A 20,302-nucleotide genomic window follows, 5' to 3' on the forward strand; every position below is an offset into this window, starting at 1 on the left:
ACATATTTTGTTCCTTGAATCAAAAAAAAAAAATTTTTTCTTCAGTATTACTGTAAGCAATTGCACAACAGTTCTACAAGCACCGTTTAAGAAACAAATAATGGTCAGAAAACTGACAGATGCCAATCTAAAGCTTTATTGTCACCCTAGAATAGAGTTATCAGTGTAAATTTACACCTAAACTATCCATCAAGTTAATAAAAGCACCAGCAAAAGAATCATTCACACCAACCAAATATATAGAAGATACAGAGACAAACAATTGCTTCTGATTTATGTACACAGATTACCACAACCTCCTTCCAATTTTGCATAAAAGATTCTTTATCTTTGAGAAATTCACTGTTAGACTAGCCATATTATATACTTCTGTTAAATGTCTCACCAAATAGTTTACATCAGTCATCGTTGTTACAAAGAACTAGTCACCAAAATAGATCATCAAAATACAATGTATAAAATAAGTAGCCTTCTAGATCTGTACTCATTCCTCTGTGATTGTTTTTCCAGTCCCTGAACCCTAATTTTAAATATATTTTTTTAAATTTCACTAAAAATAAAAAATCTATCAAGAAAAAACTTTTCTTACAACAATATGATGATAATTCAAACTATAGAAGATTTATAACATGATTACACAATACTAACTTGTAAGTAATTTTAGTGCAACAATTTTATGATTAACAGATGCAGATGGCGCAATCATCAAATGAATAGTTGGCATATATTCATGAAGGAGATAACAGCATGCTTCTTCAGCACTTTTATGAAGTAATGGAAAATCACTTAGGATTCTGAAACAGGTATGTATAAAATTGACTATATTTATTTCTACATTAAAAAGAAGGTAAAAAAATATATAATTATAACTTATATAATGCAAATTTCAGAAGTGTCAACAAGTTTATGATGATAGCAGTCTCTCTTTTAACAGATTTAGATGGGACCAGGTTGTAGCCAGATAATAGAAAAGTTGGTCAATGGAGTAAAATCTCATCTATGACAGTTAAGAACAAATAATTGGTAATATTTCTAGTATAAATCAACTTTATATCAATCAAGTAAGCACATAATATAAAGTTTGATAAGTGTTAAATACTACATAAGCTGTGAAAATAAATAAAATAGTAAATAAAAAATTATAAATCCAACATATATCAAAATGATCTCTCTCTTACAAAAATAAAATTACAGTAGTGTACTCATGACTTACCTTAATTAAAAAAAAATCAAGAAAGAAAATGTAGTGCACATTTTTGTTCAAGTGGTTAAAACTTAAAAAAGATTTTTTTAATCTTAAGTAAATTATATACAGTATATTATAATATTAACAAATTTTATATTACTATACAATTAAAAACTTAACACATTACAGTACACTGCACACTTAAAAAAAATTAAAAACCCTCATATCCATGCAAAAAAATTTATCATTTTCTTCAATTTTATGTTTTTTTTTGTTTTTTTTAACTCTGGATCCACCGTTAGGCATTCTTCAGAGGATGAGATGAATGATTTGTAGCGTGTGTGAAAATACCATGCCTGATCGGGATTCAAACCCAGGACCTCCAGATGAAAGGCCAAGACACTACCACTAGCGCCACGGAGGCCTGCAATTCAATTTTGTGTTACTCTTACGTTTGTCTGCTGTATAAGCACTGCATATCTTCAGACTCAAAACATCGACTGGAGTTGAAGTCAGCAGTTGTTCAACATACTGAAGAGCTATTTCTAGAGCATTTTCGCTTCCACGTGAGAAATTTTTTTTCTCTTGATCTTTGTCAGATTCATCCTCACTTTCATTACATTCCATATTATTCATCACTGCTGCAATAATTTCATCATTTCTTTCTCATCTTCATTTAACTATCTCTTACTCCTCAGCAGCTTCATACTCCGGCATTTGTCTCACTAATGGTAAGGATTCATCTTCCACAGGGATGACTGTAATAGAGTTCATGATAACTGCTGACCAAATTTTTTACCAAGATTTTTGTAATGTAGTATTAGAAACTGTATTCTACATGATATTTAAATAACATTCTAGATGTGAATTTTTTTTAAAGCCTGTGTTACATCAATATTACCGTCATGAGTATTTTTCCTAAATTTTAGAGAGTAACCGTTTTTGAATAGTTTTTTCATTGATGCAATAACATCTTCACCAATTGATTACATTAACAACATAATATTTTGTGGCAGGAACATAACTTTAGTGTCACTGTGTTGATGGGAACCAGTTGATGGGTGACTTGGAGCATTAACTAATAGAAGAATAATGACCTTTATTGAAAGATTTTTTTGATTTGAGAAATGTTTTCATTTTCCAAACGAAATCAGTACCTTTGGAACGCAATAATAAACAGAAATAATGAAATACTTTTAAAAGCCCAAGGCTTTACATATTTACCCATGACAAAAAGAGGTAGTTTACTTGATCCCAAAGTAATCTATTTAACAGCAGTTATTTCTTTGCCAAGTAAAGGCAATAATTCTGCCTTTACACAATTTTTGACCTGGTGCATTTAGTTATGCTTTTTGAGCAAAAGTCTTTTTTTGAGGTGGAGGAAATCCATTTACGGGCGTCAAAGCAGTGTTGGTCTTGCTAACAAGTTCCGCAAGCTGTTACAGAAAATACATATGTATTCCTGCGCACTACCAACTAAACCTCCACCCCTGACTACCCCACCTGCTGAGAAACTGCTAATAAAGCATTACTTCAGGAGGGGCTAAGCACCCACACACACATTCAGTCTCCACATGCAAACATTATTCATACCAGACCACTACACACACACACACACACACACACACACACACACACACACACACACACACACACGCACACGCACGCACGCATGCACACACACACACACACACACACACACACACACACACACACACACACACACACACACCACAAATACCAAGAGCAGGAAAACACCCTGAAAAATAGAACACCTAAAAGGTACTAAAACATACCACACACATTTTTACATTCATACAATCAAGCTAACACAAGACAAGCGCACAACAATCATGAAGACATAACTTATCCACCAAAGTACACTCAAAAGTTGTGTACTTTTGAGTACACAACTTGAGGAAAGTAGTTGAGTTGTCACACACAACTCAACTACTTTCCAACTTATTACTTACCCACAAGACCATCAACCATAATCATTAAAAACATGAGCAATGCCTTCAGGCACCGGGAACAGAGTGTCCACAGCCTCCCACATCAAAGCAACCTCCCTCATGCTCGAGAATGCCCCCAAAGCACTCAGCCGCAGACCTGTCCAACCCAGCACCCTCTGACACCTCATTCACTTGCAGGCCACGCCAATGCTCGCCATCTCCTACGAGTTTTTTCTGTGTTTTGGGCAAAACTCTGTCACGGAAATATTCTGTAATTCAGACTCGTTTCATATACATTATAAATCTGATTAGCCACCATGTTTCCATCATTTACAATTTTTATGAACCAATTTGAAAAATTAGTAGCATTTGATGAACCAGCTGAAAACATTTCTCTGTAAATCGATAAAACATGTACACTATTTCTTTTTTCCATTTGGATAACCACCCTTTACTAGCCGAAAAATTCACATTACCATTATTAAATGACCAATTTAAATGTAAAACTTTTACTTGAATTGCTGGGCCACTCAAAGACATACCTTTATATCTTTGTTGAACAAACCACAACCATAATAAAGTTAATAGATCTGGTTTTTCTAACATACAACAAGATGTTAAAACAGTAGGTGTTTGACTTGATACATTAGTACAATAGGTCTTTAGGTTCATTTTGTGTTTCTTCCAGTTCTTTACGTAGTTTCTCCAACTCCAAATTCAAGCACAATTTTTTAATCAACTCCCCTTTTTCTTAATGTTCCTATGCCTTTAATTTTACTTTCCCATCTAACACTATAGCAAAGTTATAGCTTTCGAAGGGAAAGTATTGTAATCGGTCCAATTTGGGCATATGCAGTTTTCACCAGATCTTGACATTTTGACACCTAAGGAACCCAAAAATCAGATGGAAATTTTCTGGATGTATGTATGTATGTGTGTGTGTTCAAGATAGAGTCATTCCTGTCTGCTTGTCATCCACTGTTATTCCTGACTGTTACTATTTGCAAAATACATTTTTTTGCAAATACTAATTTTTCTGCCACACCCATGTGAATAAAATATGGTATGCGCGCGTGTTTTAGTTAGAATCAGTGAATTAAATAAACAAAAAATATTATATTTAAATAAAATAATAAATATTTTAAATTAAGTTGTGTGTGTATGCGTATGTAAGTCATGCATCAGAAAAGGATCTGCGTGATGGGAAAGTCCTACAACTGAGTCATCTGCTTTTTTTTTCTCTAATGAAACAATGACATGTTTCCTTTTAATCTCATATTTACAGTATGAACTACAATTTAACTTTAGCATTCGCAAATTCAAAGCACACAAGCTTAAATTTTTTCAATTTAGCTACAAAATTCAACAAATACACACTATGATTTCTTTGAAAACAATATTAACTGCACAATGTTTATAAAAAAAAATTGATCCAATTAATGAAAATTGCTTACTGTATCACACAATGTTGACATAAATGAGGGATTAGTCACTACCACGTGTAACTAATTGTCAAGCATAAATTTGCTTAGCATCACTTCAAGACTTCAGCCTTTATCTAAATGCTTCCATTTGTAGTATCAATTCATTAGTTATACATAAGTATACTGATTTCTATAAAGTATAGCAGTGAATGTAAAATTTTAAAATAAAACAATCATATAATAAAGTACTGCATATGCACAATACTGCATAATAATTATGCAATACTGCATATATAATTACAATCAATATTAATATTTATTAATTAAAAACTTGTTAATAAAATATTATTTTATTAGGAATTAATTTTTTTTAACTACCTTGTGAAAGAGTTAATGAAATGGTTGGTTCAGAGAACTTTGATTAAGAAAGAGTCCACTGCATTAAAACATAAAAAAAGAACTATTTTACCAGACCATTTTTAGATGAATGAATCACTTAAATTCCACTAAATTATGCTCTAATACTAAACTTCAGTGCACCATGGATAACTCAGTCTACTTAGCAGGATTAATCTAGTTTTTTTACATCTAAATACCAAACTGATGAGTTTTAAAAATTAAATTGGAAAAAATGGTACACTATACCAAGTGAAACAACTATTTCCTATCTGACAAATTAGGTTAGTAATAATTTTAATGGAAATTTTTTCCTTTGCAGCCTTTATTCTACCCTTTTGTTAACTGAAATTGTTATTTCAGTTAACAAAATACTATTACAATAATCACTATGTGATTATTTTAAATTCTTTGTAAAATAAAAATAACTATTCATAGCTGATATTGCAATTATTTTTAATAAAATGGCAGCCAAATTTGGAACTGACTATTGGAAATTAAAAACGAATAATATTTACGCAACAGGCTAGGTTGAAATTTTTAAAAATGTGTCAGAAAGAAGTTAATTTAAGTTTTATAGGTTACTAAAAAGTTTTTGTAAAATGCAAAATAAGCAGAAAGATGGCAAGAGAACTATTTTATATCAGAAAAGAGACAGAGACCTTCTCTAAGATTGAAAAATAAAAATGTTTTTGACCAAATATATTGCAAGTAGCATGTACTTTAATTTTTGTTCTTACAGTCAATTTATTTTTATAAAAGTGTATTATAAGGTAGAAAATGGCATAAACTACATAAAAAATCACATTTTTTTGTGGTGTCCATATCCTTATTTTATATTAGTTTATATAATAATTTTGTTTCACGTCACTGAAGCAGAAATGTGGTGTAAGTGAGAACGTGTTGAATCTGCACACATTATTCGAATTCAACTTCATAAACATATATTTTTTTTAATCCCTTTTTTAATTTAAACATATTGATTTATTAATAATTATTAACCTCTGATTGTAAAAATTTTTTAATTAAAATTAAAAGTACATAAAATTTTATTTCACTAATAACTTCTGATTTTTTTTTCATACTTTTTATTATTATTATTATTATTATTATTATTATTATTATTAACATTTATTAACATTAACATTATTGTTAACATTGATAACATTTTTTTTTACAATCAGAGGTCAATAATTATTTATAAATCAATATATCTAAATTCTCCCTCTATGAATCATGAGACCGTGCCAATGGTGAGGAGGCTTGAGTGCTCAGTGATACAGAGTAGTCGGACCGAAGGACAACCATATCAGAGAGGTACCTGTTGACAGCCAGACTATGGAATGATTCCTGAAAGAGGGCAGCAGCTCTTTCAGTAGTTGTTAAGGGTGTAGGTCAGGAAGACTTGAACAGCTATATCAATATCACTTAATCCTCTAAGTACTGCGCAGCTGAAAGCAATGGAAAACTACAGCTGTTTTTTTTTTTTCAAAGAAAATGTAACTCTCTGCATTTTCATGTAACAAAGATGGAGGCGAATTCCTTTATAAAATAATCCAGAGGTAAACTAGTCCCCCATTTGAATCTCTGGGTGGGGACTACTAAGGAAGGGGTCACCATAAAATTAAAAAATAATATTCTACGAGTCAAGAGTATGGAATGTTAGAAGTCTAAAAAAGGTTGGTCGGTTAGAAAATTTAAAAAGGGAAATGGATAGGTTAAATGTAGATGTAGTAGGAATTAGCGAGGTTTGGTGAGAAGAGGAAAACAACTTTTGGTCAGGTGATTTTAGAATTAACTCAGCGTCAAAAAAGGGCAGGCAGGAGTAGGTTTCATAATGAACAAGAAGATACGGAAGAGGGTTGAATATTTCAAAGAGCTTAGCGACAGAATTATTGTAATAAGAATAAAATCAAAACCTAAGCCAACAACGATTAACATCTATATGCCAACAAATACCCATGATGATGATGATGAGGTAAAGCGTGTATACAAAGAAATTGACAAAGTAATTAAACACATAAAAAGGGATGAAAATTTAATAATAGTTGGAGATTGGAATTCAAGCATCAGAAAAGACAAGGAAGGAAATATTGCAGGGGAGTAGGTTTCATAATGAACAAGAAGATACGGAAGAGGGTTGAATATTTCAAAGAGCTTAGCGACAGAATTATTGTAATAAGAATAAAATCAAAACCTAAGCCAACAACGATTAACATCTATATGCCAACAAATACCCATGATGATGATGATGAGGTAAAGCGTGTATACAAAGAAATTGACAAAGTAATTAAACACATAAAAAGGGATGAAAATTTAATAATAGTTGGAGATTGGAATTCAAGCATCAGAAAAGACAAGGAAGGAAATATTGCAGGGGAATACGGGCTGGGAAAAAGGAATGAAAGAAGGGATCAACTTATTGAGTTTTGCACAAAGTATAATTTAGTAATTGCCAAACCAATTTAAAAATCATAATAGAAGAATATACACATGAAAAAAGTCTGGTGATACTGAAAGGTATCAGAATATATCATGGTTAAACAAAGATTTAGAAATCAACTCATCGACTGCAAAGCATATCCTGGAGCAGACATTGATAGCAACAACAATTTAGTGATAATGATATGTAGAATGGGGTTCAAAAACCTGAAGAAAGGGTATCAGATGAATCAGTGGAATTTAGAGAAGTTACAGAAAGGGGAGGTAAAGAATAATTTTGAGGACATCGCAAGAGGTCTGAATAAAAAGATAAAGTAGAAAATATAAGAAGAATGGAAGAATTTTTTTTTTTTTGTGAGTGAAAAACGCCTGAGCGTTATCATTGCCCGGGATTGTATTAATAAAAGGGTAAAATAACTCCAAAAAAAAATTAATATTAATCATATAATAAAAATTTATTAAAACAAGAGTCAAGAAGGTAAAAAAAAACAACTAAAAACTAATACTGCAGACGAAGTGTTTAAAATATAAAAATTAAAATAATCAAATAAAGAAACTATATAAAACTTACCTAAGTCCGATGGGTTGTGCAAAAGGCTCCCTTGTCGGATAATAAAATTAAAGACATAGAACCAAAAAAATCAAAATTGAAAATAAAGGCTAAAAATTACAACTCTTCTGGCATAAAAATATATATGATAATATTAAATTTTTTGCAGTAACCTGGTACTATGCAAAAACAGAAACATCCGGTCCAAAATTCCGATATTATTGTACAAGAGATCACGGATGTTTCTAGGTAAATTAAACTTACGACGCAAAGCTGCATAACATATGCAGTCACGAGAATGTGGTGCACAGTCATGTGGCAGTTGCATCATGTGCATAGGGGTGGGACTTCTCCTGACATTAGGTATTCATGTGTGATCCTCGTATGTCCTATCCATAACCGGCATAGGACCACTTCCTCACGACGAGACTTTCTGCAAGAGGAGCCCCATGGCAACACTGCATCTTTAATCCGCCAGAGTTTATTATCGACGGTAGTCGCCCAGTCACTTTGCCACCTTGCTCTCACTGATTGTTTTACACGATTGATAAAATCAAAGGTAGTAACTCGGTTGGTGAAAGGAGGTTGAATACACGCTTCTTTGGCAGCATAATCTGCCCTTTCGTTACCTAGAATCCCTATGTGGTTAGGGACCCAGCAAAAACTTACTTCTGTGTTGCGATTACCTAACTCAGCGATTGCGTCGTAAATTTCAATGACGACAGGATGTTTGGAATAAAAGTTTTCTAACGCCTGGAGAGCACTATATGAGTCACTGCAAATAAGAATGTTTTTATATTTAGGGTTAATGATATTCAGAGCCCTATTTAGAGTGAGTAGTTCAGCGGTGAACACACTCATAATACCGGGTAGGCCAAACATATCAGTTCTTTCATTGATAACAAAAGCACAACCAGTGGTACCATCTTGTTTCGATCCATCGGTGTATATCAGTGCATCTGGGTTCGTCTTGGTGAGAATATACTGAAACATTTGCTGGAAAACAGTAGGTGGTGTTGATCGTTTATCTTATGTTGTAAGGTCAAATGTAAAATTTATTCTCCACGGAGGATATGAGCACGGACACGATGGAAAGAACGAGGGAGTGTCAACATTTATATGCTGAAGCAGACGTCGGGTACGGACACCCACAGGCGCAGTACTGCGTGGACAGTCCTCATACCTCTTTAAATTAGGATTCCTAAGAACTGTTTCAAAAGCCGAGTGATTTGGCTGTCCTTTGAGATGGGCAAAATAAGATAACAAAAGCTGATCTTGTCTATCCCAAAGTGATGGCTCGTCACAGTCTACAAGTAAGCTTGCGATAGGGCTTAATCTAAACGCACCTGTGGCAAGCCGAAGAAAAGCATGATGCACACCGTCCAGCATTTTAAGCACGGTTTGACGAGCTGAAGAGTAGGCGACACAACCATAATCTAAATGGGAACGAACAAGAGAATAGTAAAAATGTAACATACATGACCGATTGGCTCCCCAATTGGTGTTACTAAGGACCCGCATCATATCTAAAAGTTTGGAACATTTTGTCCTCAATTCCTTCATATATTTGACCCAAGTAAGGCAGCTATCAAAAAGTAAACCTAGAAACTTGACATAAGAAGAGACAGCAATAAGTTCAGAAGAACCTGCGAAATAGAAGGGTTCCGTAGCCGAGAAAAGACTACATATTTTGTTTTGTCGGATGAAAATGTGAAACCAGTAGTCCTGGACCAAGCCTCAAGGCGAAATATAGTGTTCTGTAGGAGTCGCTCTGCAATGGGTATTAAGCGGCTCGCAATGTAAATAACAAAATCGTCAACAAATAGAGAACATGAGACAGGAGCCTGTACAGAATTGGTAATGCTTTTTATGGCTACAGAAAACAAGGTGGCACTTTATACATTACCTTGAGGTACTCCATTTTCCGAGACGCCACTGTCTGAAAGAGAATAGTCTACACGAACACGAAACGTTCGGTGATTTAAGAATCCCCCAGATAAAAGCAAGCATATTGCCCCTGATTCCCCATCTCTTGAGAGTGTTAAGATTACCACGTCGCCAGGCTGTGTCGTACGCCTTTTTAATATCGAAGAAGATAGCAACGAGGTGTTGGCGATTCAGGTAGGCGTTTTGTATGGCCGTCTCCAATGACACTAAATGGTCAATAGAAGATCTTCCTTGTCGGAAACCACACTGTTCCGAAGAAAGAAAGCCATGTTTCTCCAAGTACCACGTAAGCCTGCGGTTTACCATACTCTCCATTATTTTACACAACACGCTTGTTAAAGAAATAGGGCGGTAGCTGGAGGGATCGATTTTGTCTTTACCAGCCTTTAGTACTGGTATAATAAATGCTTCTGACCAGCCGGGCGGAAAGACTTGTTCGGAGAATAAACCATTGCAAATACTCAAAAGATGTTGTAGTGCTGAGTTAGGAAGGTGTGAAAGCATACAAAGGCGAATGTTGTATGGTCCAGGGAAAGTGTCACGTGAGTTCTTAAGTGCGTGTAACAATTTTTTAAATAAGAATGGATTGTTCAATTCACCAACAGAATCACCAATGTTTAACGCCAATATTTCCATCTGTGCTTTGTACCTCTGAAAGTCATTAGTATATGATGAAGTGAGAGACACCGAGCGGAAAGATTTTGCTTAAGTATTTGCTGAAAGGAGTTCTCCTTCATCAATGAGACCGAGAATAGATTGCCTTGGCGATCTGAAAATTGCATGGATTTTTCTCCACACAGTAGACGTGGTAATAGTATGTGAGCTGGTGTTCACATATTTCGTCCATGAATTCCTTTTAGCGTTCAAGAAGACCCGACGGCACACCGCTCTAGCCCTGCGGTACAAATTTAGATATTCAGTTATTATTGAATTTGCGTAGCGCTCACAGTCAATTCTTAATAGCACATTTGCAATCATCATTCCACCATGGAACGGAAGGACGTTTAGGATTACCCGATGTTTGTGGGATATACCTGCTGGAAGTTTCGAGCATCATGGACGTAAAAGAGGAACATTGCTCAAAAATGTTCACACTGTCGTCATACTGTGACAGGAAGGCTTTATGATATCCATCCCAATCTGCCCTTTCAACAATCCACCTCCGTGGCCTTCTCCTTATCTCGTGGTCCACACCGAAATCAATAATAATTGGTTTGTGGTCACTGCCGTGAAAGTCATCACAAACAGACCAACTAAGATGAGGGAGTAAATTCAGCGAGCATATGGAGAGATTGATGTTAGACATAGTACCAAATGATAAAGACATGAATGTATGAGATCCGTTATTCAGCAAAGGTCTAAGTCTTGTCTCAGACTGTGCACTATATTTCCTCGAGTGGAGCAGAAGGTCGAGCCCCAGAAAACATGGTGGGCATTGAAGTCTCCTACTATTAACGATGGAGATGGTATTTGAGTAAGGAGATTTGAGATATCTAGAGCACTGAACTCAGTGTTCGGTGAGAGATATAGATTGCAGATATGTAACTTGAAAGGGGTAGAGCTCTTTACTGCAACAGCAGGAACGAGAGTGGTCAGTTGAATCCTTGTAGCCAATACCTCATCCTTCATGAAAATAGCCACTACACCACTCTCTCTACCATCTACTATACAGTCATATCTCTCACAGAAGTATCCTCTGAGTGCTATCGGGTAATGTTGTGGAAGATGAGTTTCCTGGAAGCACGTGATTATTGGATCATATTTGGGTGCCAGTACTCCAATATCTTCAATGCAGCATCAAAGACCTCTAACATTCCACTGAATAATGTTCATAAGGGTAAAATATAAATAAATAATTAAAAAAATAAAAATAAATAAATGTACTTAGGAAGCGATATAAAATTTAGTTGTATGTGCTCCGGTTTTTCTTTTTTATGTTTTTTTTCATATAGATAACTCCGACGCCTTTAGGTCAGGAGGTTCTTCAACCATATCCTCGAAAATTAGCGAAAGAAGAGTGGATTAAAGAAAAGTGTTCAGAAGTGGAAAGACAAATGATCATTTGTAAAATAGATGGAATTTACAGGAAAGTTAAGGAGAATTTTGTGGTGCATAAATTAAAATCTACTAATGTTTCAAATAAAGATGGTACACCGATTTATAATACGAAAGAAAAGGTCAATAGGTGGGCGGAATATATTGAAGAGTTATATGGAGGAAATGAATTAGAAACTGGTGTTACAGAAGAAGTCAAAGAGGATGAAAAGAGAGATACAATACTAAGATCTGAATTTAAGAGAGCATTAAAAGATTTGAGTGGCAGAAAGGCTCCTGGGATATACGGGATACATGAAGAAATACTGCACCATATAGGTGAGGAAGTGATAGATAGATTATACCAACTGGTGTGTAATATTTATGAAAATGGAGAAGTTCTGTCAGACTTCAAAAAAAGTTTAAAAACATATATGTGTATGAAGTCGGATTCGAACTGATGTACCTTCCCTTGTAAGATCCAATATTTCGTTAATTAAAATTTTATTTGGCTGTAACCCTGAAATCAATGAAAATAAGTACCACTTATAATACATCATTGAAAAGCTCCTAACGAGGGCTTATTACTGCAGTTAAGAAAAATTCCAAAAACCAAATTTATTTAGAGGTCGACTGTATACACATTTTTGTCCCAGTCGATTGCAATCAAACAAGGAGGTGCACAACTAGATGTTACAACAGTCCTAGATACAAAATTTCAACACATTCTATAGCTAATTGTTTTTGAGTTATGCAAGATATATATGTACGTATGTATGTACAGACGTTATGCTGAAACTAGTCAAAATGGATTCAGGGATGGTCAAAATGGATATTCCTGTTGAAATCTGAAAACCAAAATTTTTCCTATTATAATACTTCCTTTACTTTGCACAAGGTAGTAAAAAGGGCTTCTTTGCTACCATATTATTTTTAAAATATATATTCTCACGGACAATCAAGTTTTTAAATAGTGAAAATCATATAGAATTCAAATCTGATGAGTTGTTCTTAATCGAGTAGACATGTAGACAAAAAATTATTTATTTATTTTATTATTATTTTCATTTTTAGTGGAACTGAATGCTAAAAATCAATACCCAAGAGCATGAAGTGGAACTACACCAAACATTTTAAATTTTGATGATGTACAGAAGCCAGTTTATTAAATGTGATGTAGCACATCTATTTTGTTATTTTACATCATTTAGTTTCTGAAGGAAACTATAAACTATTTAATTTCCTTTAGATGCAAAGTGAATAAATTGCTGCTATGACTAGTGATTGACTACCGAATGACTATCGATTGAAATAACAAAGTTATGCAAGTGCCATCTGTTTACATCACATATTTAGGCGGTAAATTCAAAATGGATCTTACTTTAAAAACCTGCCTCATATTATAAAATGTTCAATAATTATAACTGTTTCTAAGAAGCTCAGTAATTATAATCCTTGAACATGATTTTAAGATAGAAGATAGATTTAGAAGCAAGGTGAAAAGCAACAAAGTATAATGAATCCAATAGTTTTTATAGAGATAAAACAGGTACAAATAGCTTTATACATTTGAAGGAACATATGGCTGAATTTAATGAAAAAACTCTACTAAACTATAAAATATATGAAACAAAACCAACCCATTTAAACAAAGGACACCTAATTTTAAGTAGATACAAAGTGTGATAAAAAGAACCTTGGCTTCTTTTAAAATTAAACAAAGATTTTTAACCTGCTAATTCAATGACTTGTCTCCTGCAAAGTCTTCTTCTTATGAAGTATTCGCCTTCTGATGTAATACACTTATCTAAGTGAATGTTTCCATTGTTGGAAGCATTTCACATTAGACAAAAACAACAACAAAAATCAGATCATTCCTCTGAGTGACCTTCTTCTTCTTTCTTATTTTTCCTGTTTCAGCTTCCGGTAACTATCGTTCAGATAATACTTCAGAGGATGAATGACGATATGTATGAGTGTAAATGAAGTGTAGTCTTGTACAGTCTCAGTTTGACCATTCCTGAGATTAACCATGTGTGGTTAATTGAAACCCAACCACCAAAACACACCAGTATCCTGATCTAATATTCATATCCATGTAAAAATAACTGACTTTACTAGGAATTGAATGCTGGAACTCTCGACTTCCAAATCAGCTGATTTGGGAAGACATGTTCACCACCAGACCAACCCAGTGGGCTTCCTCTGAGTGACCTGATATCATATAACTTAACTGACCTAATTTATTTTATTATCTTTTATTACTTAATTAGTACCCTGAGTGTTGTATAGGTTTCAAAAATATATATAAACTGTCTCAAAATCATCAACTAAATTAATGTTTTTCTCTGAAACATTTTTTCCCAAAACTTTTATTTTTGATTTATTAAGATCCAACCCATTTACTAAGATACTAAGAGACGACACTAATATGTGTAAGTCTTACTTCATAATAACAAGCTGAACAGCAGAAAAAACAGGACTTGCACATGTGAGATTCTTTTTCATATCAGAGTTGTTAATGACCTGAAGTAATTCAAGTGGTCCACCTCCAGCATTAATATAACTTTTAACTGCATCACATCCAGGATCATCATTAGCTGCTAGCAGTAACTTAACAGCTGAAATTATAATAAATTAAATTAATTTGTGAAAGCACTGTTAATAGAAGCCAAGAAAATATAGTAAAAGTGAAGTAAAAATTACCAAGATATACATAACGCAGATACATAAGCTGTTTAGCTGTTTTAGCCAGCTTTGCCTACATGTTGAAAAATACAGTTTATTATGTCACCTGTACTTCTTTTCTAGCCAGATAGGTATTGCAACAAAAAACTATATGACCACACACATTCATTAATCAATCAAGTCTGAGTTTGATTCTATGAATAAATAAAATATCACTCAACAAGATTGAAAACTTATTAAAAATAAGTACCAAAATTACATAAAAAGTACCAAATTACTTAATTTGGTTTAATAGTTATTGATTTTATAGCATATGACAGTGGATCACAAGAACCAGACTGAACAATAGATTAAATATAAAATTAAGTGATATAAACTTGTCAAATAGAGTAAAAGACATATAACTTACCAGACTGCAATTTGACATTGCAAACATAAAAATCACAGTAATCTCCTCTTTGGTAAATATTAAAATGTATTAAATAATTCAATTATTCATTTTGAATATATTACATTTAAATAATTATCTAAATTTAGATATCTGTACTTAAATATATTACCTAATAAAAGTAATTCATCAATTTTCCTTTAAAATTTGATGATTACTATTTACTATTTTTATTGTCAAAAATGAATTTTTAAACATGCTTAACCCCAAACAGAAAAGATCTTGTTCAAGCCCTTTGGATCAGCAGATACATTATGCATTTCTTGTGATCCGGTGTTATAACTGAGCTAAATTTTTAAATACACTTTACATAAAATAATATAGTGTGTTCATAAAATATAATTGTACAACATATTTTAAAATAACTGTAATAAATTAATAATTATGGAAACATGAAACAAACAAAAATTACAGAGAAAAATGATAAAATTCATAATGTCTGAAAGTCTTGGGTGGGAGCACAAGGAAAGGTGCCTTACATCGTGGAAAATGCCACTCTTAGTGCTTATGATACAGTGTATACAGAGGAAAATTCAGTGCATGTTCTGGTGAATAAGATGTGAATCTGTAACACAAATGTAAAAGGAATAACCCTCCACATCAAAATATTTAACCATTGGGACAAGCAGCTAAAGAAACAGAAAGTATTAAGATAAGAAATGTTCAGATTAGTTAAGTCAATAATAAAAGCATTGAAAAAATGAGTACATTGTATTCATCAACAACATCTACCCCTTGAAAGAGCCAATCACAGAGGAAATTCTAACTGCCACTTCTATGTTCTTAACGAAGTACAGCAGGATTTAAATTAATTCACTAAAATGTATTTATGGAGTTCAGTCAAGGTAACTACAGTTTTTCTCTTTAATTTGGTGCTTGTTTTATGTCTACATTTTTCTTTTACAATAATGTAAAATCGGGCAACAACTTCTGAACAAATCATATTATTGGTACCATTCAATAGCCATATAATTCCATTTTTGCATTTAAAGAAATTCTCTACAGTCACTTATTCGCACCTCCTGAAATTATAACACGTGATGAATGAATATAAAATTTATTATATTTTTATTTTTTCATGAATAACTCTTAATCTTTTCAGGATTCAACAAAAACAATTGCCACGAAACCAATATTCTCATATTTTGAGAAGATACATGTATCAATGGCAACAGCATATAAAATTAAATTACATTTTATAATATTTGCTGTACCAATAAGGTAAATAAAGTAGAGTAATAATCATCATCTAAACAATGACCATCCAAAACATTGGTTACTTGAAAGCCTTGCAGGTCATTGTCACACAGTAACTTTAAATGTATCTACAGAGCAGAGTTGGTACACAATACATCATAGTGCTCAGTTCTGATGTTCGAGATTAGTATCAAGATATGTTTCTGAACTGAAAAGCATATTTCTTGTAGAATACAGATTTTTATATATTTCACAAAGGTGTTTAAATTAAATTTAAGTAAGAAAGTAGTCACAAAGAGTATTCTTCTTTAGTTTTTCATCACTATGAAGAAAAATTGTAAGTTATGAAATAAAATTACTCAGCTTAATAGAAAAGTAATTGGGGAATACGAAGACACCACCTTAAATTTTTTGCATTATGAAACCTTAAAACTGATCAGCAAAGAACGATTATTACTGATTAATAATAAACGATAATTACACAATAAATCCCACTTCAGTAGCATTATCCTGCAAATTCCCACTTTAATAGGTTCTTATGCATTTGCAATTTATTTTAAGAATAAACTACCTTAGAAATTATTTTAAGCCCACAGTATTCAGATCCAGTTAAAAAAAAAAACAAAAAACAATTACCTTGTAGAGCAGTATTTTCTCTTAATTTTTTTCTTAGAGAATGTGGTTCAAAATTTGAAGTTTTTACATTCTTACTGTTTCCATTATCAACAATTTTCTCTGAGTTTCTAATTTCAGTATCTTCAGAGTCATTTTTCATCTTGGACAAACGTTTCTTTTTATTAGCTGGTTCCTCATCCATTTTTTTTAATTCTGAAAAAATATGGAGAATTACTATTCTATCAAAAAATATCTACTTTTTTACAAGCTATTTTAATAATTAATAGTAGAACAAATTAAAAATGTTCCTAATCTGATTTTTATTTTATTTTTTGATATATTAAATCACACAAGCACAAAAAGTGTAAATCTTCCACAAAAATGTCAAAATAAATATGACAGACCAGATAAATATTTTGCCCCAGTCATAATTCAATGTGTAAAAAAACTTTATTTTATTATGTGATTTTCTTTATCTCACTTTTGTTCCACAGTTTACAGTTTACGATCCCATGGAGTAATACACATGTGCAGCAGGTACATGTATATGCTTCGGTTTATTTTAATATATTAATATTAACGTTTTTTTTTAATTTTACATAATAATCTATTAAGTAATGCTCCATCATCTTGTAATCACATAAAGTATAATTCTTAAGGAAAATTTCACAATAAATATTTCAAATAAGTAATGTAATAAATATTTATTTTATAAATAAATAAATACATCAGTATTTTGCACCAGTCATACTTCTTAAATTTGTAAGAAAACATTAATTTGTATAGCAATCACTTGAGTAATCCTCAATTTCATAAAAATGCCCAACTCAAACAATGCAATTATTTTTTGATGAAAGCAATACAAAATAATTCAGGGAGACTTTAAAGTAGGAGAAAACAATACTATTACTTGTAAATAAGTAATTAAAAAAAGAATTATAAACCCATTTTCAAAAACCTTTTGTAACTCTTTAAATATTTATGTTTCACTAATGTAGTTTTTTGGAACATGAATTGACAAAGAGAGACCATAACAGTTATGGTTACAGTAAAATATACATGTTGTATTTTCTTGAAAACTATCCAAAAACCCTCATTAAACACAAACCAACCAGAAAAGTATTATTGCTTCATTTAAACTCCTAGTCTCATCAAATTTTTCAAAAGATTCCCACATGATAAATCAAAATTAAAAGATAATAAAACAGAAAACTACTCCTTTATCTTTTTTTAAGAAGCCAAATAAATCTGGAAATAAACAAATCTAAAATGTCAAGAAACAAATGTATGTTTGAAAAATTTGTACTGATTTGATAATACAAAGGAAACAGAATTAGATATATAGAATTGCTACTTAAAGTAATTTTTATTTACTTCATATCTTATAACTAATAACCAAAATACCACACAAAATGTTTGTTCAACAAATTCTACTGGTTACATATAATGGAAAACTCTCTTGGAATGTTCATGTATCATATCTTCTGTAAAATAAATTTGAACATCTTCGTTTAATAATTAATTAATATTCACACAAAAAGTATAATGAACAATTAATAAGAGCATACATCATGAACCGATAATTCTTCATTTACACCACCCAACATTATTCAGGGATCTAAACAAAATTTAGAAAATTTTCAGGTTATGGAAGAATGATAGGAATACAGTTAAATGAAGCTGTTGCATATTTTTTTAAGAAGGTAAATAAAAATATTCCTTTGTTATTAGCTCTGACTAATACTGTGACTACATATAAGGGCAGAATTATTTAAGTCTAAGCAATCTTATAGAAACAAATACTCTTAAGAATAAAAGGGATGCTTATGACAAAAATTTATAAACGTTTCAAAAAACACAAGTTCAGACAATAAATAACTACTTACAAAACAAAAAAGGGGCAAATAAACATTTAACAACAGAACAACTCATATAAAATAAACCAGGATGTATGTAAAACACAAGTTTCAGAGTAAACACTACTCTGAAGGGGAAGAATTCTGAAATTAGCTCAATCTTAGATAAAAACACAAGTTTCAGAGTAAACACTACTCTGAAGGGGAAGAATTCTGAAATTAGCTCAATCTTAGATAAAAGTACTCATTAATGTTATAACAAAGCTTACGTGATTGTGCTATGTTATAAACTAACATAGCTTATATATATATATATATATACACACAGACTATAGAAAGTTGTTTCCTAAACACAAAGCTGTTCCAGTTGAAAGTACATTACTGATATTACTATTATAAAGTACAAGCAGATTTATCAGTAGTAAAAATTGTTTGAAATGTAAAACTTGTAAGAAGATATTAAACAGGTACACACCAAAAAATTAAAGAAGAATGTGAAAATTGAAGTGAAAAAAAATACTTGTATCAGCAACATGGGTAGCATATAGAACAGGTTTTTAAAAGACATATGCCTAAATCTTAACAAAAACAGTTATGCAAGCAATATTAAATATTAAATAAAATTGGATAAATACAATGAGAACTAAAGCAATTGATCCAAATCAAATAATTCAAAATGATTTTTGTCAGTTATGGATAAATTAAAAATTTTTTATCAAAAACTAAATTAAATATTATTATGAAATATATTAATATTAAATAAGTTATAAATTTATAAATAATAAATAGGGCTATATTGTATTATGAAATACAATAAATCGTCAGATTTCTGTAAGTTTAAAATGAACATACTGACCAACAACTAAGACTTTCTGCCCAATACAAACTTTATGAAAACCAAAAAAATATTGTTAATGCTTTAATTTTTTCTATTCTCTTTGAAATTTCAAAAACACAGGTAATATGACTTTAAATAAGCATAAATAGTGAGAATGACGAGATAAATGAAAAGGCTGAGTAAAATCTGTCAACCCCCCTAACACAAATTTACAGAGTACCAATAAACATATATGGTAGCACTTCCAGCAAATGAGCCACGGAAGCGGCACAAAAAATGGTATTATTAAAGAAACAAGAGACATGTAAACAGAAAATTACTATATATATATATACAAAATAACTGAAGGCAGACAACACCAGACATAATTACATAGTCACACAATTAACATAACACACATTAATTACAAAATCACATACATAATTAATACAACACACCAAAACTGATAACATTGGAGACAAACAACCACTCAATTTAGTGACAGAAAAAATCGAAATCCATTAAAGAAAAGAAAAATCATACACATAAGAAAATTCTCAGAGTTTAAGAAGGAAACTGCCATCATCATAATAAATCAACCAAAAGTCACATTCGGCTTAATCACAATAATGAAAATGTCACAATAGTAACGCCAGTAATTACTCGGTAATAAAATTTCGATAAGGGCCTATAGGACTCCAATCAAACAAATCTCAGACAAAATCTTCTTTAAAAGATCGTAAATAAAAC

The 20,302-nt window shown here is 31.9% G+C and overlaps 1 protein-coding gene across 3 annotated transcripts in view; it reads right to left on the minus strand.

The window, feature by feature from the left end:
- Positions 1-20,302, minus strand: part of LOC142319837 (nucleolar pre-ribosomal-associated protein 1) — a 246,924-nt gene that overhangs the window by 202,064 nt on the left and 24,558 nt on the right. For 2 of the 3 annotated variants that reach the window (XM_075357521.1, XM_075357512.1), the window contains exons 2-4: positions 16,901-17,092; positions 14,378-14,552; positions 649-794 (exon numbers count right to left, since the gene is read on the minus strand). In XM_075357521.1, coding sequence (XP_075213636.1) covers positions 649-794; positions 14,378-14,552; positions 16,901-17,081 — 502 coding nt within the window. In that variant the 5' untranslated portion in view covers positions 17,082-17,092. Of the gene's footprint in view, positions 1-648; positions 795-14,377; positions 14,553-16,900; positions 17,093-20,095; positions 20,278-20,302 lie in introns of those variants that run through there. The other variant, XM_075357518.1, reaches the window with a different exon arrangement.

This window comes from Lycorma delicatula, chromosome 1, assembly GCF_047948215.1.
Source record: "Lycorma delicatula isolate Av1 chromosome 1, ASM4794821v1, whole genome shotgun sequence".
Taxonomy (NCBI): domain Eukaryota; kingdom Metazoa; phylum Arthropoda; class Insecta; order Hemiptera; family Fulgoridae; genus Lycorma; species Lycorma delicatula.